At 56.5% G+C, this 24637-nt stretch overlaps 2 protein-coding genes across 2 annotated transcripts in view; one reads left to right on the top strand and one right to left on the bottom strand.

The window, feature by feature from the left end:
- SLC5A10 (solute carrier family 5 member 10) overlaps positions 1-24637 on the top strand; it is an 80990-nt gene that overhangs the window by 7794 nt on the left and 48559 nt on the right. The window contains exons 5-8 of the mRNA XM_039492303.1: positions 9223-9328; positions 12272-12352; positions 17928-18133; positions 22727-22862. Coding sequence (XP_039348237.1) covers positions 9223-9328; positions 12272-12352; positions 17928-18133; positions 22727-22862 — 529 coding nt within the window. The remainder of the gene's footprint in view (positions 1-9222; positions 9329-12271; positions 12353-17927; positions 18134-22726; positions 22863-24637) is intronic.
- FAM83G (family with sequence similarity 83 member G) overlaps positions 18129-24637 on the bottom strand; it is a 31221-nt gene continuing 24712 nt past the window's right edge. Inside the window, exon 5 of the mRNA XM_039492302.1 lies at positions 18129-18648. Within this exon, the coding sequence (XP_039348236.1) occupies positions 18223-18648 (426 nt within the window). The 3' untranslated portion in view covers positions 18129-18222. The remainder of the gene's footprint in view (positions 18649-24637) is intronic.

Raw genomic sequence — 24637 nt, forward strand, 5'->3', positions numbered from 1 at the left:
GGGGGAAACAAATAGCCCAGGTGGAGGAAGAAATGTCCTCTAGGGCAGTGGTTCCCAAACTGGGGTTCGTGAAATGTTACAGGGGATTCTTGGGGAAAAAATTCCTTAATGGCGGACAGAGCTGTCCCTAGGGACCGCAGGCAGCACGGGGCCAGTAGCCTGGAGCCCATGGATTTCCAAGAGCTAAGCAGATCAAAGCAAGCATCTCTATCCCACTGAGGAGATTTAAACTTCAAGACTCCTTAGAAGCAATGGAAAGGGAGGTGGATATTTTTTGCTGTTTTTCAAATTAAATAGACAGCTAGTCTTGTTTTAAAACGATTATGAAGAACAAGTTTAAGCTTTGTTGTAACATGCGTTGTTTGCCTGGACTGCTCAAGACCTGAATGCTTGTGTAGGAGGAACTCTTTGAGTTGGCTTCTTAAATACCTTCCTGCTGTTTCACATCTGATACTCCTTGAGGAAACATAGGAGCCTGGTCTTATAACAGGCTTATTCAAAGTGATACAGGCTACGAAAGTGAGATCCTGGAAGAGTGTTGCCATTTTCATAATGTAATAAAAATACTGTAATGATAAATAATAATAAATAGTGTGTAATCATGTCATAAAAACAAATTTTATATATCCAAGATCACGGCGTTTATAATTTATACTCCGGTAAGGAGAGAATCCCTGGAAATATTCATTTTTAGGAGGGGGTTCGTGAGACTTGACATTTTAGTGAAAGGGGTTCACAGGTTGTTAAAGTTTGGGGAGCACTGCTGTAGGGGGACAATCCTGCATGGCCTCCTGGGATAGGGACTGGATGATCTAATGCCTGGATCTGACGAGGTCTTGGCATGTGTACAACTGAAACAAGAGCAACTCGCACAGCGTTGCAGGGTCTGTGAAGCACTGTACTGCACCAAGGGATGTTACTGGTGAAATGTAGCTATTCCCTCACCAGGGGGCGCTCACAACCAGTTCATGCGTGCGCCCGCTCTGTGTAATGTTGCCAACCCTCCAGGCTTGTCCTGGAGTCTCCAGGCATTAGAGATTAATCTTTAATTAAAATGATGTCATGTGATGAAACCTCCAGGGATACATCCACCCCAAACTGGCAACCCTCGCTCTGTGTGTTCTGCCTGTTCCGATCCGGGCGGTGACTGCTGCCCCACTCCCTGCCCGCGGCTTTCCTCTGAAAAGGCTCAGTCCCTGGAAATGCTTCCAGGAGCCCCCAGGCTGGTTTGGGGCCTGGATCTGAGCGCACTGTACCCTCGCTCTCCTGTTCAGCGAGATAAGGATGTCAGTGTCCAGAAGATCCTTAAAATAAGGCTTGCGGCGCTAGTACTTAGTGGTGTGGAATCCACCAACCACGACAGCCCGGCCGGGCCTGCCCGTCTTCTGGAAGGAGCCTTGCTCTCCAAAGAGGAAATGTGACGGCCCTGAAACTCCCCGATCAGTAACTGCCCTTTGATTGAGGTAGCGCTGAATGGTACTGGGCCAGTGGAGCGAACACTGGACTGGGACACAGGTGACCCGGCTTCTCTTCCCAGCACTCCCGCCGACCCGCTGTGTGACTTTGGGTGGGCCCCTTTCCGGGGCCACTTTTTCCCTCTCCCGCTCTTTGGTCTGAGCCGGGAACAGTCTCCTGCTGTGTCTGCACGGTCCTTGGCACGGTGGGGCCCTGATTTGGGTTGGAACCTTCGAGTGCTGCCATGCGGATTATAATTTAAACAGCTCATCGTTAAAAATGGTGCTGTTCTTTCAGGCATTGCTCATTAAGGACATCCGCCTTAAAAGGGACACCATTCTCCCTGCATAGATGCTTCCCCGAGTATCTAGAACCAGCAGGAGTGGTGCTGGGGACTCACTCGAAAGTGAGTTGTCCCAGAATCCGTACTCCAGTATGATGCTCGGGTGCTGATGGAGGTGCTGTCTTTTGGGTAAGAGATTAGTGACATTCTGCTAAGCAAACTAGGGACATGTGGTCTAGGTGGGTGAACAGCTGGTTGAAAGACTGTATGCAGAGTACTTATCAGTGGTTCGCTCTCAAACTGGGAGGATGGGGTCCCACAGGAGTCAGTCCTGGCCTGGTACTATTTAGTACTGTCGTTGATGACTTGGACGATGGAGTGGCGAGTATGCTTATAACGTGCAGATGAGGCCAAGCTAGGAGGGGTTGCAAGCACTTTGGAGGACAGGACTAGAATTCAAATGATCTTGATAAATTGGAGGATTGGTCTGAAATCAACAAAATGAAATTCAGTAAAGGCAGGTGTCAAGTATTAAGAAAGGGAAATTCACATGCACTGCTACGAAATGGGGAAAAACTACCTGGGTGGTAGCACTGCTGAAGAGGACCAGGGGATTGTACTGGATCACTAATTGAATATGAGTCAGCCATGTGATGCAGGTGCAAAAAAGGTTAATGTCATTCTGGGGTGTATTAACAGGAGTGTCGTATGTAAGGGCGGGAGGTAATTGTTCTGCTTTGTTCTGCACTGTGGAGACCTCAGCTGGAGAGAACTGCGCATTCGGGATTCACACTAGGAAAGGAGGTGGAAGGACTGGAGAAGAGAGAGAGAAGAGCAACACAAGCAGGTTTAACCGGACCTGTGAGGACACCTGGCCTGGTTCGTCTGGAGAAGTCTGACGGGGGATTTGATAAGTCTTCAAATAAGTTAAGGGCTGTTATAAAGAGGATGGTGATCAATTGTTCTCCATGTCCACTCAAGGTAGGACAAGAAGTCTGGGGCTTAATCTACAGTGAGGGAGATTTAGGTGAGAGATTAGGAAAAACTTTCCAACTCTCAGGATAGTTAAGGGACAGGCTTCCAAGGGAGGTTGTAGAATCACTGGAAGTTTTTAAGAGCAGGTTGGACAATCCCATGTCAGGGCTATTCTAGGTTTATTTGGTTCTGCCTCAGTGCAGGGGGCTGGACTAGATGAGCTCCTGAGGTCCCTTCCGGCCCGACATCTCTTTGATTCTGTAAAACCACAATCTTGGTCCCTCATTGTCGCTAATGACCCCGTGGCACTTTTTCAGAAATTAGGGGTGGTTACCATGGCGGCTTGGCCAAATTTCAGCCCGCCGACGACTGCGCTCTGTCCGTGTTACACTAGCTCCATTCCTGGAGCATTTGGATGAGAGAGTTGTTGCCAGCCATATGTCGGGATGAATGTTTGCAAGCACACAGGGACAAACGGATCCAGTGTCCTGCCTCCTGCATGGACTGTTGCGGGATGCTTTAGAGGAAAGCATGAACCTACAATGAACCCAACTAAGCTGAAGGTCTCAGGTTCAAATCCTACTGCCAACTCAAGTGGGATATTAGACTTCTCTCAGGATGGGCTTCCCCAGGGGTCTTTGTGCCCGGCTAGTACATGGCATCATGTAAGAATATACTGGAGCACCCTATCTGGCTGGGCAGCCCACGTTGGCACACTGTGGGTATCGGCCCGCTTTAAAGATCATGTATGTCCCTTGGCTGCCGCATTCCAGCGCCGCCCTGGCTTCACCAGGGCCATGGGGTGAACCCCATTAAATCCAAACGCTGCCTTGTGCCTGTTTTCTCTTTGTGCCGTGCTGACGGCATTGGGTCAGAGCCAGTTTTCAAGTGAGGTCACTCACGGGTGCAGGGAAGGGCAAGCCTCCTGCCAAGGCTGCAGGGCCTGACTTCAAAGGCTTTGCCCTCCTCATACGATGGGAACGACTTGTCTCGTGCGTGGTTCAGGCCTGCTTTTAATGAGCTTGTTTTTGTCTTTGGGACGTCTTATTAACCAGTCACATGTACTCTCATTGTTTGCCACCCTAGCAAAATTACAAAGCAGGTGGAGATGCCGTGGCCTCTTCAGAGCCAGGAATTAAAGGCATTTGCACCAGCTGTAGCTGGAAGCAAACATCGTTAGACCTTAAGGAACCCAGGAGGAGCAGTTATGAAATCTGCTCTCCATGGCTGGGTCCTACCAGCCGGACAAGGGGGCGAAGTGAAGGCTTGCTGGGGTGGGGGCAGTCCCAGGACTGATGGCTTAGAAGCTGGCAAGAAAGACGGTAAATCACTCCAGAGAAGAACATGGGGAGCTCCAGGGAACGTGACAGACAGTGGCCCCTTTAATCCCAGCTCCATGGGATGGAACTGTGGTCGGGGGAAGCTGACGCTGCTTCGTGCTCCTACCAGTGGAGAACGACCCTCTACATTAATAATACCTTGTGCTGGGACTAGTGGCTTAGGGGAGTGTGAGCGGCTCCCGAGTCTTCCCGCTTAGAGTCTCAGGGTGGAGCATGGCCCTGGGTATCATTATTGTTATTGGTGAGTTTGTGCTGATCTCTGACCCACTGCAGTGGAATTACCTAGTCCAAGAGATGATGCCGGCATCCGGCGCCATTCCTGGGGGGCTGCATAAGATAGCTGACCCAAAGTCCTGTTAGGGCTTAGTTGTGGTTTCGGCCATGTGTTCTCTGTGGAAAGATGCCCACATCAAACATTGCCAGTATTCAATGTCTCCCCCAACCCCCACAGCCTTAGCAGAGAATCCAAGATCTTAATGGACCCTGGGTACTGACCTGGCCTCTCCTGTAGAGCTGGCTTGGCCAGAATGGAGTGGAGGCAAATTCGTAACCTAGCTAGAACCATTAACTAAAACACCCACCACGAATGGGCCCCAGCCTCGAAATCAGCAGAGCGTGATTGACTCCAGCATAGCACGGTGGACATCAGCAGACACTCTGGCCCCAGCCTGGGCATTACATCATACAGTCGTTAATTACGAACTGCACGGCTGTGCGTTAAAAAGAGTCAGATGTTTTGTTCAGTTAGGGAACAATCCTGGTTCCCCTCCCTGAGGGTCTTGGCTGCTGTAGAAGTGGAGTGGGCTGGGCTCTATTCCGAGTCGGGGATACCAACCCCCCAAACCAAGGGGGTTTGGGCAGTGGAGCAAGGGCAGAATGTGGGGACAGTGTGGGTGAGTCCATACCTGCAAAGATCCACCAGCTATTTCCCCGCCATAGGGAGCAAGGGCTCTTCCAGCCAGGCTGCAGTAACGGCCTTGGAGGGACTCCTAGGCAGACTGGTGGGAGGCTTCCTTCTTGCTCCCCCCCCCAGGGTGCTGCAGAGAGAGATCCGCAATGCAGAGCCCAATTGCTTGGGCTGGGCACCGGTGCTGGATCTGTCTCTTGGGCACTGAGAGCAGCAGCAGCTCACATGTATCCAGCAGGGATGGAGCCTGGCAGGTCCAGCCAGGGGGCTAATTCCAGAACGCGCTGCCGACATAGATTAGAGAACCGCACGTGTCCTTCCCGCGTGCTGGCTGGCTGGCCGGCTCCCGGGGATGTCAGACAGGGCTGGTTCATTCTCGTCACCCAGCATGAGGCTGGGCCCACCTGGCTGCGGTTTTCACCTCCCCCTCGGAGAAGCTTTGAGCTTGAGGAGCTAGATCTTGTCCTCGGTTCCACCCGCACAACCCAGCCGCTAATCCCGTGGAGAATGTTGATGGGCCGCTTTGCTGAGCTGAGCGTGACGCGGCTCCGTTGCATGGATCAGGCTGCGCCCCAGCACCAGGTGTAGCCGGGACCCTCCTGATTGAATCGGCAGGCGTCCCACCAGCTCGCAGAACATCCACAAGCCGCATTCGTGAAGCTCCCATGGGGTTGAGTCTTACCAAGTCCTCCTCTTCTCCTGAACTTTCCAAGTTAAAGGCCTTGTTAATCTGGGACTCTTCCAGTAATGTCTGTTGGGCCTGTCCGGCTCCCACGGAGATGCTGCAGGCATGCTGGAGATCCTGCTGGCGAAGGAACGACGTCTGCACCCGGGTTCTGTATAACAGCGAGAGGTGCTACAATCCCCCATGACCTGGGGAGCGTGGGGCTCTTCCTGCTCCTTCCACCATCCTATTTGCATTTCTGGGACAGCTCCTCCTTCCCTTGCTCCAAACAGAAGGCACGCTCTGGGGCCCTGCCCCTCGCAGGCCAGAAGCCGAGATCCTGGCGTGGAAGGGGCTGTGGAAAATGTGCGAGGGGTTGGGGCATGAATTAGATATTTAGCGTTTTCCTCTGTCGGTCTGGGTGTTTTCTCAGGCTGGGTGAGTGACTGTGGTTATCCATGTTGTACTCACAGGGAAACTCACTTGCCCAAGGTCACCCGGCAGGGACTGGAATAAAAGCCAGGTCTCCTGGCCCCTAGTTTGCTGCCTCCCAGGGCCCGTCTGGTCTGGGACCAAGTTCCATCCTGGAAAGGGTCTCTTACTAATAACCACCTCTGGCCCTTCGTCGGCAGGTCTTCCCATGGCACCTCTGCAAGGCTCTGCTTTGGAGGCCTGACTGACTGGGGGCTGGCACAAGGAGATCTAAACGACACCTCCTGCACCCGCCTGGCTGCCCTGTGAACTCAGGCTGACTCTCAGGGCTGAGATCCTTAGCTGGGGTAAATGGGCGTCCGTGGAGTTGGGCTGATTTGCACCAGCTGAGGATCTGGCCCTACATGTTTAACTAACCTCCCGCTTACCTTTCCATGCGCGCGCTCCGCTGGGCAGTGGAAGGCGCCCATGGGCGGCCATTGGTTTGGGTCCTTCCGTTCCAGTCCCGCGGAGCCGCGTGATTCGAACAGAGTGTGATGCCACAAACGAATGAGGCTCGGAAGGACGGTGCCCTGGAGAGCGCTTTCCGTGTGGGTGGTAGCCGTGCAATCAGCGACATGCCAGGGAAGACACATTCCCCCGGCTTTTGGTCAAAGGCGACAATTCATCGAATGACGAGGCTTAAAGGGTTTGGAGTGACCAGTCCCTCCCCCGGTGTGGCGGGGCAGGGGGGACGGGACAGGTCTCTCCCAGGTGACCAGCAGAGCTGCAGGGCTGGCTGGGGTCCCTCAAGGCGTCTTGTTGCAATCTCATGGCAACATCTCCTCCTTGTGCCCCAGAAGCTGGGCTCGCCGAACCTCTGGTGTGTGTTAGAATGGCTCCTTTGGCCGATCTCAGCATACACCCAATCCTGACAGCTGCATGGGGGCTGCAAATCTGGTGTGGTGGCTAGAGCGGGGGACGGGGAGTCGGGGTTGCTGGGGTTGCTCCCTCACTTTGCTACTCTTTGCTGCCCAACTGCAAGCAACGCCTATCGCCGCTGAGTGCCTCAGTTTCTCCATCTGTCAAATGGGTATAATCCTTAATCAGCTTGTGTAGGGGTTGAGCTAATTGTTTGCTCTGAGATCTTCGGCTAAGAGGTGTTATAGAAATACAGACCCAACGATTCCTCTAGTGTTTGCACTCAGCCCGTTTGCTCCTCTCCTGGCGTGGATCCTATCTGTGATGTGCTTGGCCTGAGCTCCCTCTGCCCATGTGAGCACCCCAGCTCATGGCTCACCACCGCACCGGGGATGGCCCGAAGCTCAGACAGCTTCAGCGTCCCACTCCAGCTGGTGGGGAGCGGGGCTCTGGGAAACGGCTTGGCAGGCTTTTCAAAGGCGGCGGCGGCTGCCAAGGGAACGAATCCAGTCAAGCAGAGAGGGATAGTCCGGCCCTCCCCCATTACTGCACCCGGCTCGTGTGCCCGCTGGCCTGCCGAAGGGTGGCAGAGACGGCAAAGGAGTTTGCTGAGGAGACAGAAACCAGGGAGCGAGGGGAAGAGCTGTGTCCCAAAGCTCCTGCAGGCTCTGGAGTTGAGGGCTCCCCTCCAGCCATCTCTAGGTTCAGGGTCTCGGGGTCTGGATGCTGCACAGCCTCTGCAGCACCCTGCCACCATGGGGGAGAACAACTCCCATGTGTTTCCTGTGCTCCATTTTCTCCTGGGGGCCGTGCCCTCTTCCACTCCGCCTGCGGCTCTCCCCGGCCGCTCTTTGGGAAGGGCCCGATGGTGGATGTTGCAGAGATGAGGCAGCTTAACGGCCTTTCACAGGAGAACTGAGTGCCTGGCCCGGGGACTGGGAGGAGCCCGCCCCTCTTATCCGCCTGGTCCGTCCTCCCCTTGGTGCTCCGCCAAGCTCGCTGCCTTCCGGGCATGGGTGTGCCACATGGGAGAGACTCTGTGCCATCGTGCGTCATATCAGGAGTTCAGCGTAACCCAGAATTAGGGTCTCTAGTTCCAAGGTATCTGAGCTAGTGACCCTGCCGAGGTCGTCTCCTCTCCCCGGAGCACCAGGGGACGGATCCTGCTCGGAGAGCATGGCCTGCACTTAGCCTGAAACAACAAAGATGTGAGGCAGAGGCAGGGGGGAGTCGGGGCTCCCGGGTTCTGCTCCTGAATCTTCCGCTGACTTGCTGCGTGACCTTGGCTGAGTCACTTGACTGTGCCCTGCCTCGGTTTCCCCACCTGGTGCTCCCCTGCCTGTCAGGGGTTGTATGAGGCTTAATGAGTGAATGTTTCTAGAGTGCTTTGAGATCCTCGGCTGAAAGTAGTGCCAGGAGGAGAGTGCGCTAGTGAGGAGTTACCTGCCGTGGGGAGATGCTGAGTCCAGTTCTGCAGAGCCCATCTGGCTTCTCAGCAGTAGGGTCAGCAATGGGGCAGGGAAGAGAGGTTAATGGGTCAGTGACAGGCCTGATCCTGGCAGGTTCTGAGCACCCTTAACTCTCCTTTGTTCTCAAGGGAATGGGGACATGCCAGCGCCTGGCAGGATAGTAATAATCTCAAGCTCTTCTATAGCACTCGTCCTCCAGAGACCTGAAAGCACGTCACACAGGCGGTCGGTATCATTAGCCTCATCTTACAGCTGGGGAAACTGAGGCACAGCGAAGTCAACTGCCTTTACCAAGATGCCCCCAGCAGGTCAGCCCCAGAGCTGGGAACAGAACCCAGGTGTCCTGAGTGCCACGCAAGTGCACTAGCCACTAGACCACACTGCCTCCTCGTTAAGGATTAGGCCCCTGTGTGAGAGAGGGCAGGTTGCCAGCCCTGATGACTGAAATACTCAATTTCTCTCCAAACGGCCCCACCGTGGGGAAGTGGCATTTGGAGCTTGCCTGGGTGTTGCCTGCCCAGCTCTGGGCACTACTCGGGTGGGAAGGGCAGGTCAGTCCCCTGGTTATTGCCAGTGGCTCTGCGCTCGGCTGAGGCGGGCTGAGACCTCCCGCTCACGTCCCGCGGTGCCCGCGTGGGGAAGCACTGGCCTCCAGTTGGGTGCATGGCAGAAGGTGCTAAGCTCTGTGGTACCCGGGTTAGCTCTGGGTAGATTGTCCCCATTCCCACCTCTCTGGGTGTCGGCAGGGCCTAGCCATGGGCCTCCCCCAAACGCCGTGTTCTTTATTTCACATGCAGACAGATCTGTACTCGGGGGCCCTGTTTGTACAAGTTTGCCTGGGCTGGAACTTCTACCTCTCCACCGTCCTGATGCTGGTGGTCACAGCTCTCTACACCATCGCTGGTAAGCTGCCAAGTGCTGGAGCAGGACGGACTCCCAGGCCGGCGCTCTGTTGGGCACCCAGCGCTTACGTTCCGCCTCTAGCTACTGAAATACCCCTCGGCTCGTTGGCTTGGGATTCCCTGCCCTCTGCGGCTGCACTGCTAGACGCTGCCTGGGCCAGGGAAGTCAGCAGGGCTACCGGGGTGAGGGCTGCATGAGCGGGCTTCTCATGTCCAGTAACTTCCTCCCTCTCCCACATGGGCCTTGGACTCTCTCGTGTATACATACGTGTGCCCACAGGTGGGCCTATTATTAATGGCCACCCTTGCGACATCCCCACACCGTGACCATCCTAAGAGGGTCCAATCCCTAGCCGAAGGGCCTTAGCGAGCGCACATCACCACCAACTTCCCTGCTTATCGTAATCCCTGTGCTCTTCGGCTTCAACGTCCACAAATATCAGCTCATTCATGCGCTGAGGGGAGGTAGTAACCAGTGTTCTCCCTGCTTTACTGGTGGGCTGACCAATGGGATTTCCCCAACCATTCACAGGCAGTGAGGGTCAGAGCTGGGAGTAGAGTTCATGAGTTCCTGGCTTCCACCCCGCACTGACCACCGGGTCCGATCTCCGTGGCAGGCCCCTGAATTATTACCAGGAGTGGAGGTTCCCTTCATTGTCAGTGCCAGGGGAGTCACGGCAGCCCAGAAAGTTTGGGCCAATCTCTTCTCCTCTCAATCAAAGCAATACACCACCCCAGTGCCTCTAAACCAGGGGTGGGCGAACTACGGCCCGTGGGCCATATCCGGCCTGTCAGACCATTTCATCTGGCCCTCAGCTCCCGCCGGGCAGCAGGGTCAGGGGTTTGCCCCGCTCCAGCCGGGAAGCGGGGTTGGGGGCTTGCCCCGCCCTGTGAGGCTCCCAGGAAGCAGCCAGCATGACCCCCCTCCGGCTCCTATGTAGTACACAAGGCATGGCCAGGCGGCTCTGCACGCTGCCCTGTCCACAGGTGTTGCCCCTGCAGCTCCCATTGGCCACGGTTCTCGGATGGGGAACAGATGGGGCAGGGCACAGAGCCGTCCGGCCGCGCCTCAGAGCCAGAGGGGGGACGTGCTTCCGGGAGCTGCTTGCAGTAAGCACTGCCTGGAGCCTGCACCCCTGAGCCCCTCCTCCCCGCACCCCAATCCCGTCACAGCACTGATCCCCCCGAACCCCTCAGTCCCAGCCCAGAGCCCCCTCTTGTACCCCCAAGCCCCTCAACCCCAGCCCCACCCAGAGCCTGCGCCCCCAGCCAGAGCCCTCACACCCTCCCCCGGACCCCTACCCCAGCCCTGATCCCCTCCTGCCCCTGAACCCCTTGGTCCCAGCCCAGAGCACCCTCCTGCACCCCAAACCCCTCATCCCCAGAGCTCTCACCCCCCCACCTCAATCTGGAGCCCCCTTCCACTCCCCGAACTCGTCATTTCGGGCCCCAGTCGGAGCTCTCGCCCCCTCCCGCACCCCAACCCCAATTTTGTGAGCATTCATGGCCCCCCCTACAATTTCCATACCCCAATGTGGCCCCCCCACTCTAAATGGTATTCGGACTCCCAAACAAAGTGTGGCCGCATGGTTTTCAGTCTGTGGAGCATATGTGGCTGTTGGGTATTTAACTCTATGAGCTCAGCGAGTGGGTGGGGTCACTGAGCCACTGAACCAGGAGAACATCTCTTAAAATCCGTGTAATCGAATCGGATGTTACGGGTTATGTGAAACCCAGACATTTTGCCATGAGACGGGAGTCAATCGCTTCAAAGCTTTTTTCTACAGCTCAGCTACCTTTCTAAGCCACTGCTCCTTACTGGCCGAATTCCCATCTCCCTAGGCGAGCAGGCCTGGCCGCACCGCAAGGCAAAGGGGTTGCTTGGTAAAGAGGCCGTGGAAGCAGCGCCTGGCTAGGCCATGACTAATGCGGGGCCTGCTGAGAGTGCCAGGAGCTGGGGGGTGAGAACAGCAGGGAGGGCGCGGAGTTGCTGGCGGAGCACCAGGCAGGATGGGATGACAGGAAGCAAAGGGAGGGACCCATTTCTTAGCGGTGCTCTCGCGCTGGCTGGAAAGGGGTCTGCAGCCGAGTGTGGGAAGCCCCGTTGCTGGGTTAGCTACAAACAGGGCAAAGCACTAAGGAATTAGCACCTGTGCGCCCCAGGCCTGGACGCGTGCACAGACCTATGAATAACGGCCCCGTTTTGTGACTGTTCTAAGAGGCTCCAATGGACCGAGCCCTGTTGTGCTAGGAGCTGTACAAACCCAGAATGCTCAGCTGGTCCCTGCCCGAGAGAGCGGACTGTCATCCGGGGGGGGGACATTCTTGCTTTGCTGGGGGAGGAGGACGGGCCGGAGGACTGAGCAAGAGGCTGTCTTCCTCCCTGGGGGCTGCCTGTAGAAGTGCAGAGAGGAGTGGGGCTAGATCGGTGCCCGGGACTCGGCTCAGGCGCTAAGGAGAGCGCCGCTCCGTGGCCGCGGCATGGCCTTCTGCGCAGGAGCGTGAGAACACGGTGCTCTCACTTCAGCTCCTCTTTCCAGATGAACCCATCTCCCTCGGCCCTCGCCCCTTCCTTTTTATCGCCTGCTCAGCACGGACGGCAAGGCCCAGCGCTCAGCCTCCTCTGCACCCTCCTCTACGCTTGCGGGGGAGCGCGACACCCTTATGCTCCCTGCTCTGCAACTGGAGTATGCATGGTCCCAGCCCCCCCCGGGGAGACAGGCAGCCCCATAACCCTTGGCTGCACAGAAGTGAACGGAGCTGGCCCTCCTGTTTTACCCTGGTGGAAGCACTTCCAGGCCTGCCAGGCAGGTCTCCTGCTCAGCAGGGATCAATAAATGACGGACAAGTCTCCAGGTGAATGGTTGGGTTTATTGTTGACATTACAACAACGCCTGGCCCGGTGCCGATTGAGACCCCTGTATCTCGTTCCCGTCTCGTGCAGGTGGGCTGGCAGCTGTGATCTACACTGACGCGCTGCAGACGCTCATCATGATCATCGGCGCCGTCATCTTAGCAGTAACAGGTAAGGCCAGGGAGCCGCATAGACACCCCTGCTCCAGGGAAACCTCTTTCCTCGCGCAACTCGAGCAGTCTTCAAAATAAATTAAAATACCTGATCCGAGCGAGTCACATGCCCAGACGTTTAGGGTGAGCTTCGTCGCTCTGCAGATGGCTTATGCTCCCCTGTGGGGCTAAGGGTTGCACAGACTTCATGCTGAGTCTCTGCACAGGGGTGAATTCCCCACCCAGTGCCCTTCCTGCTTCACTGTTCTACGGGGCAGCTCCCGGGATCCATGTGATCGATATAGGATGCCAGGCTGGTTAGGTAACAGACTATCAAGTGGAACTTCAAGTTTTTCTCCAGGGAATTCCCAGCTGTTGACTTCCAGGGTGTTATTTGGGGCATCGCAGGAAGGGATCCGCCCACAGCAGAATGCCACTTCCTTTGATCTTCTCTGCAACATACACAGCAAAAGCCCAGGCGTGAGGGAGTCGGCGTCCCACGTGCATGTAGCCAGGGAGCTGGAACCGGTGTCGGGCACTCACTTCCCTTCCTCGGGGTCTTCCTCCGGCTTTGCTCTAACTTCATTCACAGGCATTTCCAGGCGCTCATCACTGGAGCACCTGAGTGACTAGAGCCTCACAACACCCCTGGCAGGTAGGGAAGTCTCGTTCTCTTCCTTTCATGGACAGGGCACTTGGGTGCAGAAGGGTTAAGGCACAATTTTCACAGTTGGGTGTCTACACCGGGAACGTACAATGGCACAGCTACGGCTCTTAGGGGTGGGACGTAGCTCTGTCGCCCAGTCCCGGGCGCAGACAGCGCTAGGTTGACAGAAGAATTCTTGTGTTGAACTATCCACTGCCTCTCGGGTAGATGGATTGTCTACGCTGCTGGGAACCCCCCTCCCAGGGCTGCAGTGAGTGTCTGCACTGCAACACTGCCGTTGTGCTGCTATAGCCGTCCGAGTGTACACACCCTAACTCCAAAGTCAGTTACGTCTGCACTGGGGGGAGGGGGGGGACTCACGGTGAAAAGTCTCAGAGCCTGAGTAACTGGCCTGATTTCCGAGGTGCTGGGCGCCAGCAGCTCCCAACGAAATCAGGTGAAGCACCCAAGCCTGACCAGCCTTGGCGTACGTGACTTGCCCGAGATCGCTGGGGAGTCAGGGGCAGAGTCGAGGGTAGAGCACAGACACCCCCACTTCCATGGCCAACGTCTCCGCGATCCTTGCTGTACCTGTTCTGTGCAGGCCCCCCCCCCCCCGGTACAGCTCAGCACCTGTTCTCCGGGGGGTGGGAGGGGACACTGTCTCTGACGCCGTGTATTGACAGAAATCAAACCAAAGGCAAACAGCAGCCAAGGCTTCGACTGCACTGTTCCCCCCAAGTAGTCACCAGACCAGACCCACCGTCCTGACCCTACCGGAGGTGCAGCTCAGAAAGGCGGCCGCAGGTTGTGCTGGGGCCAGAGAAGAGAGAAGCAAAGGCCCTGGCATGCTGGGTATTGTCTGGGGTTTGGAGCAGGCAGCCAAACAGGAAGGCCTCTGTGGCTATTGGCTTTTAATCTGGAGGGCGAGTGTGGGAATGGCATGCACACGGGTGTGCTCATGTGGGGCTGGCATTCCCAAACGCCTCTTTGTCGCCCTCTAGTGTAGGGTGACCAGATGTCCCGATTTTATAGGGATTGTCCCGATTTCTGGGTCTTTTTCTGCTCCTATTGCCCCCCACCCCCGTCCTGATTTTTCACACTCGCTGTCTGGTCACTCTATTCTAGTGGATAGATCACACATACAGGGTTGAATCCACTACTACCAGCCAGCTACGAAATAGCTGCTCCTTGAGCTCAAGCAGTAGAGGCCTGTGCTTTTAAATCAGAGGTCACAGGTTCAGTCCCTGCCAACTACTCATTCTGGGCTGTCGTTGTAGAAATACTCAACAGCACAATACTTTGAGGATCAGCCTCAAGTCACCAAATCCTGGTGGGAAACACCTGAACCACGTGATTGCATAGAGACCAGGTTCGCACGGGGTTCATGTAACAAACAGCTTCCCCCACCAGGCTGTTCTGCAAAAACTGAGCCATGACCACATAGTTGGGAGCAGAACTGGGCAAAATTTTTCATCTGAAATTTTTGACAGTTGAAACATGCAGTTCCAAGTCAACTGAAACATTTTGTGAACTTGGGTCGATTTCTGCAAATATTTCCGGTCAAGAAAAATCAAACAAAAACCAACCTCCCTAAAAACAATCCCGAAATCTTGACATGACGTTTTCAGAAAGGCTTCCGTTTTGGGGGTTGAAATGACTTTAGGTTTTGGAATTTCCTTCCCCCCCCAATTTTGTTTAATTTTCCCCCATCGTGCGCACACACCCTCTTGTTGTGGCTCATGGCTTGGTTACCATGGCAAGTCATTGAAATCGCAGCCTAAATCCCTGATTCCTTTTGGCGTGCACCACAAAGACATTAATCCTGGTGTGTGAACACATTGGGCATTAATGAGGCAGCTGTGGGGCAAATTCTCAGCGGGCCTCCCAAACTGCAACATCCCTCTGTTGGGCCACACCTCCCGTGTGTGCAAATGCCAGTGGTGCTGTGTGCAAACTGCTGCCTTTGGAAATACTGCAGGGCCCGGAGTGCATCCACCTGCTTTCCACTATGATTCAGCATTCGCTAACCGCCCGCCCTTATTAGAGAGCATGTGTTGCTGCTTCCCACCCACCCCGCTCTTTGGCTCGTCCGCACCGGGATTAACCAGGTGTGGGCGTGTAGCCACTTCCCCTTTCACAAGGGCAGGGTGAGCTTACAAACACTGATCCTCTCCCCATGCGACAGGCCTGTTCTCAAAGCGGTGTGTGCGTGGGAGAGGGTTCGAGTCCCCAGGCGATGCTCTGAAAACATCCACCCGCCCCCTCTGACTTTGGCCTGGGATTGATGGTCTCAGGACTAAACCGCAGACTTCTGAGAAGAGACCATCGAGATCATCTAGTCTGACCCTCCTGCCCATTGCAGGCCAGAGACCCTCGTCCACCTGCTCCTGTGGTGGGCCCGTAACCGCTGCCTGAGTTACTGAAGTCCTCAGCTCACATGGCCACGGAACTGCACTGGAATGGAAAGACACCGAGGGGGGAGTAATGTGCATTTTTGGGGTGGCATCTTACAAAGGGAACCGGGATGGGCTCACGCCACAAACTTGAGAATGGGACCCAGATCTCAAACGTCTACTGCTGGGGGCCGTTTGCCTTGGCCGGTTATAAAGCTGGGGCCTGCTGACAAAACAGAGCAGTGCACTTTGATCAGCCCAGAGTTCTGGGGTGTTTGGATCAGAGTTTGGTCAGGCTCATTTCTGGTGGGGGGAAGCCCCATCCCAGTGTCCCCACAGTGCAAGGGGCCGGGGGGCATGAAGAGAAGGTAGAAGGATGGATGTTTTTCTACAAGAGCTGCTCACGCTCAAAGAGGCAGGAACCCAGGGCAGTTCTGGGCTGTGTCCTGCAGGAGGTCAGACCAGGGGATCGCAATGGGCCCGTCTGCCCTTGGAATCCAGGAATAAAGTCTGGTGCCACTGTTACCTGAGCATAGGGTGACCAGACAGCAAATGTGAAAAATGGGGACAGGGGGTGGGGGGTAATAGGAGCCTATATAAGAAAAAGACCCAAAAATCGGGACCGTCCCTATAAAATCGGGACCTCTGAGTGTGAATTCTCAGTAACAAATTCCCAGCCAAGGATGCCTGTGTTTGGGAGCATCTGGCAGCAGGCTGGAGCGTGAAAGGCTCCATGGGGCAGACCCAGCGGATGGCCCAGGCCTTTCACCGGCCCCCCAGTTCTGGCCTGAGCCCAGAGGAGCACTACCAGGGCATTCGGCTTCCATGGGCTGCACTGGTAATTCTCTCGGCTGCCAGCCGCTGTGACTTACGGGCACTAGCTAGTCATGAAGGTGGCAGCCCTGGCATAGACCCTTGAAAGGGCACAGAAAGGAGGTGTGGGTGGTGGAGGGGAGGGTCCATACCGATCTGGCAACCCCATGAATCTAACCTGCCGCTAATGCCAAGGTGCTGAGAGTTGGATTCAGCCCCAAACACCACAAGTTGTGCTAGAAGCAGCCCCCGATATCCGGGCCTGGGGTTCGCCCAGCCCTTCATAGTGGGGCTCCTTCCTCAACCTGCCCCCAGACAGCTACCTCACCTCTGCCCCGTCCGCCGCGGCCCGGGAGTCTGCGCTCGGCACCCAGGGGGGTATGGCATGGGCTTGGGCAAGAGGAGACTCTGGCAGCTCCTCTTGGGCTTGAGTAACCGTCGCTGTGCTGCCTAGCGTGCTGCCGATGGGATGCAAACACCTGCAGCGCCTGCTCTCATGAGAAGTGGCCACAGACAGGGGGTGTTCGTGCTCTTGCATGGACTGGCTAGGAAGGAAGCGCTGAGGAAGGGGAGGTGCATCTTCCTACCTCCTTTTGCAAGCCAAGTATGTCACCTTCCCATGCATCCGTGGCCAAATTCTCCTCCCAGCTAGCCAGGGTAATCCCCTGGCTTCAGTGGGGCAACTGCAAGGTGAATTTAGCTCCATCTCCCAGCAGCTGTGAAGAAGCAAGCCTGGATTCCCACGTGGCAGCTGGGTGCTCTGCAAGATCCTTGTGCCGCAATGAGTGTCGCCGCTGCTTAAACTGGCGGGGCTGGGAGTGGAGCGCTGGCGCTGAAAGCGGGGTCTGTAGTCTGGGGTTCATTTGCCAGTGGCTGCCCAGGCTTGGGATGATTTGGGGAGAGCAGGGGCTAGGCCTTTAGCACAGGTGTCACTTTCACCCCGGGGAATTAACTGCTCCAGAGAGAAGATGCCATTTCTCAGGGTATATCTGCGCTGCAGCCAGAGCTGTGAATGTGAATGCAGCACGTCCAGCCATGCCTGTGCTAGCTAGCTCCTGTCCCAGTAGCAGTACGGTCTAGCCACTCGAGTACCTAGCCAGGACACCTGGCAGGGTGGACAGCTGACGCTGGCTAGGTCGAAGCGACCTCAGATATGTCTCCACGTGCTGCAGTCACCTCTGCTCGCAGTGTAGATGGACCCTAAGAAAACCCAGCGAAGTGAGTCTGTATTGCACTTGCGTCTAGGTACCCAGAGACTATGGGGCTATCAGGTTACTACCTAGTTCGCTAAAAAATAGCCTGACCTCTGAACCAAAGGGTGGACCCTGCACGGAGCACCGTCACGGATCAAGTCAGTCGCTACCTCCTCTGCTTGCTTTTACCACTTCAACAAGAACATCCGGCTGCCCGGGGACCTTTGTGCTTTAATAAAAGTGACTTGTTGGAAGTACAAACTCAGTGGAGAGAGCGTCTCGATGGGGAGCCTGGATCCAGGACCCGGGATGGATCCCCTGGGAGGAGCAGGAATCTACCGGGCCCAACTGTGCAAAACCCCAGCTGTCTCTTAAATAAGAATAAAATTCTGTCGCAACGTGTGGTGGTTCTTTCCCCGGCCCTGCTTCTCGGGGCAAGCGGGAAGGGAGGAAAGATTCTGCCTGGGAAGGTCGCGGTGGCTTTTGCCAGCTGATCTGCTCATATTTCAGTGCTCTAATCAGCCTCCCCTCCCTGTTCCCTTCCAGCGTTTAACAAGATCGGAGGATACCAAAACCTGGCAGAGGCTTATTTAAAGGCTGTTCCGGCCAAGATTATCCCCAACACAACATGCCACCTGCCCAGAGCGGACGCCATGCACCTCTTCCGAGATCCCGTCTCCGGAGACCTCCCCTGGACTGGCATGACTCTCGGGCTGTCTGTCTTGGCCACTTGGTACTGGTGCACCGACCAGGTAAATGTAAACATATTCCCCCTCCCTCGCAGAATTGCATCTCCCCGCTCTATGGCCTCTGAATACTTGCAGTCCACCTGCTTCGGTACCTACTGGTCCTTGCGGCTGGCGGCCCCTGGGAGCCTCCGTTTGGAGTCGGTGGAAACCTGCTGGCCTCCGCCCGCCCTGGCCTTGAGGTGCTTGGATTGTGAGAGTTTGGTGAGCGGGATGCCGAGTGGCGTCCTCACTTCGTCCGCTGTCCTCTGGCTTTCTGGGAGGGAGGACAAGGGCTTGCCGGTTGCTCTGCTGATGCCTTGCGAGAGGTGGCCGGGCTGCACGTTCCTGGTGGAACTGAAACCTTTGCTTTGCCAGTATGGTGGGGGGCTGGTGGCTGCGGTGGGTTTTTTAGCACTGGTTCCATCTGCCTTGTATTTGCTGGGCCCTGGGTTTTTCTCGTGTCTCGGGGCGTGGACGCCCCCTTTGCCTTGTCCTGGGCATGCTGGGTTCCTGGATACGTAGTGGTGGAAAGGCTGACCCTGTTTGATAAAGAGAAGAGAAGAGAATAATGGTTACCGGCAAGAACGCTATCTGTGGGTCTGGCTCTGCCACTGACTCACTGTGCAACCTTGGGCGAGTCCCTTCACAGTTCCCTAGCTATAATTCTTCTGGGGTCACTGGAAACCCCCAAGAGAAAGAATTAAGCCTTAACCCAGCGTTTCCCAGTGTGGCTCCTATGATACCTCACCCTCTGTTTCACCCAGAAATTCACAGCATCACTTAGGCCTCCAGAGATACTTCAGTGCTCTGCCACTGGATAGTAGCCTAAACACCCATCATGACCCTCGGTGTGGCTGCTTCATGCTGCCTTAAGGCAAGATCCATGCAGCTGCGGGTCCTGGCTCTGGGCGTGGAGGGGACCACGGACCGACACAGCTTGGAGCTTTGAATTTCAGTGGTGGTGAAGATGCCACCTGAGAATGGTGGAGCAGGAGGTGACATTGGTGGGGCAGGAAGCCAGCAGCACCGTAGCATTGGGGGGCTTGATTAGGTGTGTAGAGGGGCCTTTACATTGGGTCCGGGCCCCAATAGTCTTAATCCACCACTTGCATAAACTGGATATTTGTCTCCCTCTGTTTCCATATTATTAGCTGGTTAAATACCCTGAATGGCTCCTTTTGGCCTCAATCCTTTGCCATGGGCTCCCATGCCAGCCTGTAAAATGAACGTAAAACCACACCCACATCAGACGCCTCCACTCATGCGGGAGGTCGCATTCCACACCCACTTCAACCCTGGGTAAATGACAAGGAACAATGCGCCAGCACATCCTGGGTGTGTCTTTGTCCTGGCTCCGCTCTGAGGCTGATATGGCCCCACGCCTGAGCCAGAGAGGCCTCTTGGCGCTGGATCCATGCAGAACAAACCCAGAGGACCCAGCTGGATGGTGTCGTGCAAAAGCCCATTGAACGTGTTGGGACAAGAGCAAATATTTAGATAACAGAGACAATTGCTAGGAACCCGGGCAACGCACAGTGTGTGTTTCCACCACGCCTCGTCAGCAAACAGGATCCCTGGCATGAGGCTCTGAGCCACAGCAGCACTGCTGAGAAACATGCTGGCTCCTTGCAGGTGACCCACTAGGCTGTAGTACTGGCCCTGCCACTCTGGTTGATGCGTCAATGGGCCTCCTTTCCATAGCATCTGAGCGCCTCCCACTCTGAAATGGCGTGGGCCTCCCGACACCCCGCTTTCTAGATGGGAAACTGAGGCACAGCAAGATGAAGTGACTTGCCCACGGTCTCGTGGAGTCTGTGGCGGAGCAAGAACTTGAAGCTGGGTCTCCCTAAGCCCAGATTGGCGTCCCAACCCCTGGGCCGTCCTTCCTCTCTAAGAGCTTTGAGAGCTTTGGCACCTCCTCATCACTCCCAGCCTGCCCTGTGCCATCTACCGTGAAGCAGCCTTAATTAGGTTCCTTGCCACGGGAAATCCCCGGTGAGACCGGCAGGCTGGTTCTCGCACCGCGTCGCTGTGATTCAGCTGTGTGACTTCCCCTGAGTCACTGCGACAGGGACGCGAGAGCAGCCTCCGCACTTGGCATCTTCCCTGGCTTGTCAGACGGAAGGGCCAGGAAAGAGCCACTCGATTGCCTGGGCCAGCCCGTGCCCTCCTGCTCTCTTGGGTCTATGGGCCTGAGGCGAGTCTCCCTCCAGAGCGATTTCAGCGGCGGTGCTCCCCGGATGCCGGAGTGAGCGAGCGGTAGCTCAGTGCCGTGGTGCCTGTGAGACGCCTGCTCCTTGCAGCTCTGGATGACGGCTACAGGGCCGGTGCAACCATTTAGGTGACCTAGGCGGTTGCCTAGGGCGCTAGGATTTGGGGGGCGCCATTTTCTTCAGCAGTGACCGTGGCAGCCGGATCTTCGGCCGCCCTGGTCGCCGCCGGCATTTAAGCGGAGAGAGCTGGGGCAGAGGAGCGCGGGGAGGGCCGCCTGCAGCAAGTAACGGGGGGGGGGGGCACGCAGGGGAACTCCCCGTCCCAGCTCACCCCTGCCCCGCCGCCTCCCTGAGCACGCCGTGGCTGCTTCACTCCTCCCGCCTCCCAGGCTTGCGGCGCCTAAGCTGATTGGCTCTGCAAGCCTGGGAGGTGGGAGGAGTGAAGCAGTGACGGCGTGTTTGGGGTGGAGGCGGAGTAGGGGTGAGCTGGGGTGGCAGGGTGCCTCAGGGCAGAGGGTGGATGGGGGAAGCTGCTGCGGGGGGGGAGGGCCCTTCAGGGCGGAGGGGGGAAGCTGCGGGGGGGGGCATCTCAGGGCAGGGGCTCGGGACGGGGGAGGGCGCAAAGTTGGAAGTTTCGCCTAGGATGCGAAACATCCTTGCACCGGCCCTGGATGGGTAAAGGCACAATGGCAGGGAAAGCCTGGCCCTTCTGACTTGAGACAAGGCTTCCGGGCCCCCCCAGAGCGACGCTGCTGCTTGGGGAGGTCCTGGGCCCCGAGACGACAACAACAACGAGGGGGTCATGAGCACTCGGCACCTCTGAACACACGGCCCAGTAATATGGAGCCAAAGCCAGAGTGGTGCTGAGCCCCTGACAATGAAGCCGTGGGGGTTGGCAGGGGCTGTTTAGCCGAGCTGGTTTTTTGCAGCTCTTCCACTGACTTGGCTGTTTTCAGTGAGGCTCCGAATCCGGCCCTGCCGTCAATGGGAGGAGCTTGGTTCCAGCAGAGACCTGGGAACCAGCCACTCTTGCTCTATGTTCTTGGCTTTGCTACTGAGTTGCTTGGGCAAGGCACTTAACTCCTCTGCCTCAGTTTCCCCATCTGTGAAATGGGAGCACTAATGCAACAGCTCTGTGAGTGAGGCTGTGTGGGCGGGTGTCTGGTGCTTTGAAGTTGACAGCATCACGCCTCGCACGCTGTGGGAATGCTCTCTTGTGCCCCCTCCTCCACTCACTGCTACGGCACCGCTCTGCTCTTGGGAGCAGCGGGGATGGTGACGGTGACGGAGCAGTGGGACGCTCTGCCTAGTGCTCTCAGCCTGCTTGTAAGGACAGCACAGAGAGGCACAGCACGCAAAGCATGATGGGCCTGCATGGTCATGTGACACCGTAAGCACTAGTGGGTTTGTTTGTGTAGGGTCGGATGGCAGTACTGTTTTTTACGTAGATCTATATTTTTGAGGGGAATCTGGAATTTAATTGTGGGGGGAAAATTGCTCCTTCATTATAGGATAGAGAGGGTCAATGTGAACGGGAATTTGTCACACTGAACTGAGAACTTAACAATGCTTCTGTCTCTGAATATACGTGGGCACAGTCTCCTGCAACGTCTCCCCTCGCTCCAAGCCTTTGTCTATGCTGTACTGTCGTTGGGAGAACTTTTGTCGTTCAGGGGTGTGACGCCTGCTCCCCCCATCCCCTGAACAACAAAAGTTTTACCAATGAAAAGCGCCGTTCTGAAGAGCCCTTTGTCCCGCTGACGAAGCTACCGCCTCCTGCTGGGGGAGGATTTATTTTGTTGGCGGGAGAGCTCTCTCCCACCCACAAAGAGCGGCTACACTGCGCACCTTTCAGCGGCACGGCTGTAGCAGCACGGCTGTGTCGCTAAACGGCGCGTAGTGTGGAGACAGCCGTACTAACACTGGGAACAAAGAATAAAGCCCGTCACCGAGCAGCGCTCCTGCCTTGCCAGACTGAGGGTGGCATTAGCCGCTAGCCAGGAACCCAGCAATCCCACCTGATCTCAAACACGGCCAAGCGCAGCTGCGTTCCTGCTCTGTTGCGCAAGGCTGCCACCCGCAGAGACGTCGTATCCCAGCATGCAGTGCTCTCGCTCGGGCCCGGTGGAGGGCGAGGTGGACCCTTGCATGCAAGGAGCTGGGGTCTCTAGCAGGGGAAGTCCATGGGTGGCACTGGGCCGTTCTGATGTTCTGGAATAATACCAGCAGATCCTGTTCGGAGCAGCCCTGCAGGATGCAAGGACCAGATGGGCCTGGGCTGCAAAATTTGGGTCGAGTGCTGAACGTCCCCAGCGTTTGGGGGAGTTTGGACATGACATGGTGGTTGGGGCCCAATTTCTCAAGCACTAAGCTGCAGCTGGTTGTGTCTCCCTCTGTCTTGCAGGTCATTGTGCAGAGGTCTCTCTCGGCTAGGAACCTGAGTCACGCCAAGGCCGGCTCCATCCTGGCGAGCTATTTGAAAATGCTGCCGCTGGGGGTTATCATCATGCCGGGGATGATCAGCCGGGTTCTCTATCCAGGTGAGGTACAGACACAGCAGAGGGGAAGTGTCGGCAGGGTTTTATAATTTGCCTGTCACTGAGCAAAACCCGCTGCAGTTCAGAAGGGCAGCTTAAGCCACTTTGCATAGAGGATTGGGACAGCAGGCTGAGTCCCTCTGCATGGACACTAACCAGCCTGCAGGGGCTCTTCAAAGGGCTTGGGATTTGCCTGAGTATCCTTGGTCAAAAGTTCCCCTTTTTCCCTCCTAGTGTGTGCTGGGCACCTGTGGGCTGCAGTTTCCCCACCGCAGAGGTGGCTGCATTTCAGTGGTGGTGTGTGCAGACAGCTAGTGAAATGCTTTGGAAGGAGCGTTATGTTGTTGTGTTGGAGATGGGCTGTTTCGATCCCAGTTGGGTCTAGGGGTGTGGGAAGGGGGAGGAGGGATCAGGGCTGAATTTTGGGGTTAGGGCTGAAATTCAGTGGCACCAGCTCTTCTTATGAGGCTTTGCCCCAAGCTTTGCAAGATCATCTGATGTTGTGAGATCTCAGCAGCATCCAAATGGGAAACAGACTTTCCATTTGGGGTTCAGTTTGGAACCAAAACCCTGCAGAGTGGCTGAGCTTTGGGACGCGGATCCTTGATGCCCCACTGATGTTCACAATGGTTCAGAGGAGGCGGGTTGCAGTTCAGGCCCTTTGGTAGCTCTTCCATGAATGACGCTGTGGATTCTGGGCTTCTACAGGTTACGCCAGGTCGGAATTTGGCTTGCGTGACGCAGGAGGGAGCGGGGCCGACTGACCTGGGAATGTCGTCTAGTTTTACTGGGACTGTCTGCATGGGGGATGGGAGAGCAGGGGGTGACTTTACTTGAGGGGTGATACCTGGGCCTGTAACCTGAGCTGGGAGGGGGATGGGGCCAGGTGACATCTTTGCCTGGGAAACTGGACAAAGGCTGGAGGAGCCGGGGAGAGGGTGGAAGGAGACGGCTGCAGTGGCGTTTCAGTTTGAAGCTGGCTGGGGAAACGGAGCGAACTCCCCAGGGTTGGGATCTAAGCTTCCCCCCTCCCGCCCCTGAGGGACCTGGCTGTGAGGGGTCCTGGTTGCACCTACAAGCTCTGCTTGGGACTGTGTTCCCAGGGCAGGTGCAAGGATGTTTCACCCCCGAGGCGAAACTTCCACCTTGCGCCCCCCCGAGCCCAGTGGCAGCTATCCGCCTCCCCCCTCTGCCCTAAGGCGCCCCCCTGCGGCAGCTCCCCGCCCCCCCACGGCAGCCCCCTCTGGCCCGGGGAGCTGTGCGGCAGCCCCCCGCCCCAGCTCACCTCGGCTCCACCTCCTCCCCGAGCACGCCGTCGCCGCTCCACTTCTCCCGCCTCCCAGGCTCGGGGCGCCAATCAGCTGTTTGGCGTTGCAAGCCTGGGAGGGAGAGAAGCAGAGCGGGGCGGTGTTCTCAGGGGAGGAGGTGGAGCAGAGGTGAGCTGGGCCAGAGAGCTGTTCCCCTGTGTGCTGCCCTCCCCCTTACTGGCTGCAGGCGGCCCTCCCTGCGCCCCCCTGCCCCAGCTCCCTCCGCCTAAATGCCAATGACGACCAGGGTGGCCGCAGATCCGGCCGCTGCGGTCGCTGCCGAAGGACCCGAAATGCTGCCCTCCCAAATGCTAGTGCCCATGGCGACCACCTTGGTCGCCTAATGGGTTGCACCGGCCCTGTGTGTTCCTATCATCCAATAAACCTTCTGTTTTACTGGCTGGCTGAGAGTCACGGTAAATCGCAGGAAGATGGGGGTGCAGGGCCCTGACTCCCCCACGCTCTGTCACA

This window comes from Mauremys reevesii, linkage group 10, assembly GCF_016161935.1.
Source record: "Mauremys reevesii isolate NIE-2019 linkage group 10, ASM1616193v1, whole genome shotgun sequence".
Lineage (NCBI taxonomy): Eukaryota > Metazoa > Chordata > Testudines > Geoemydidae > Mauremys > Mauremys reevesii.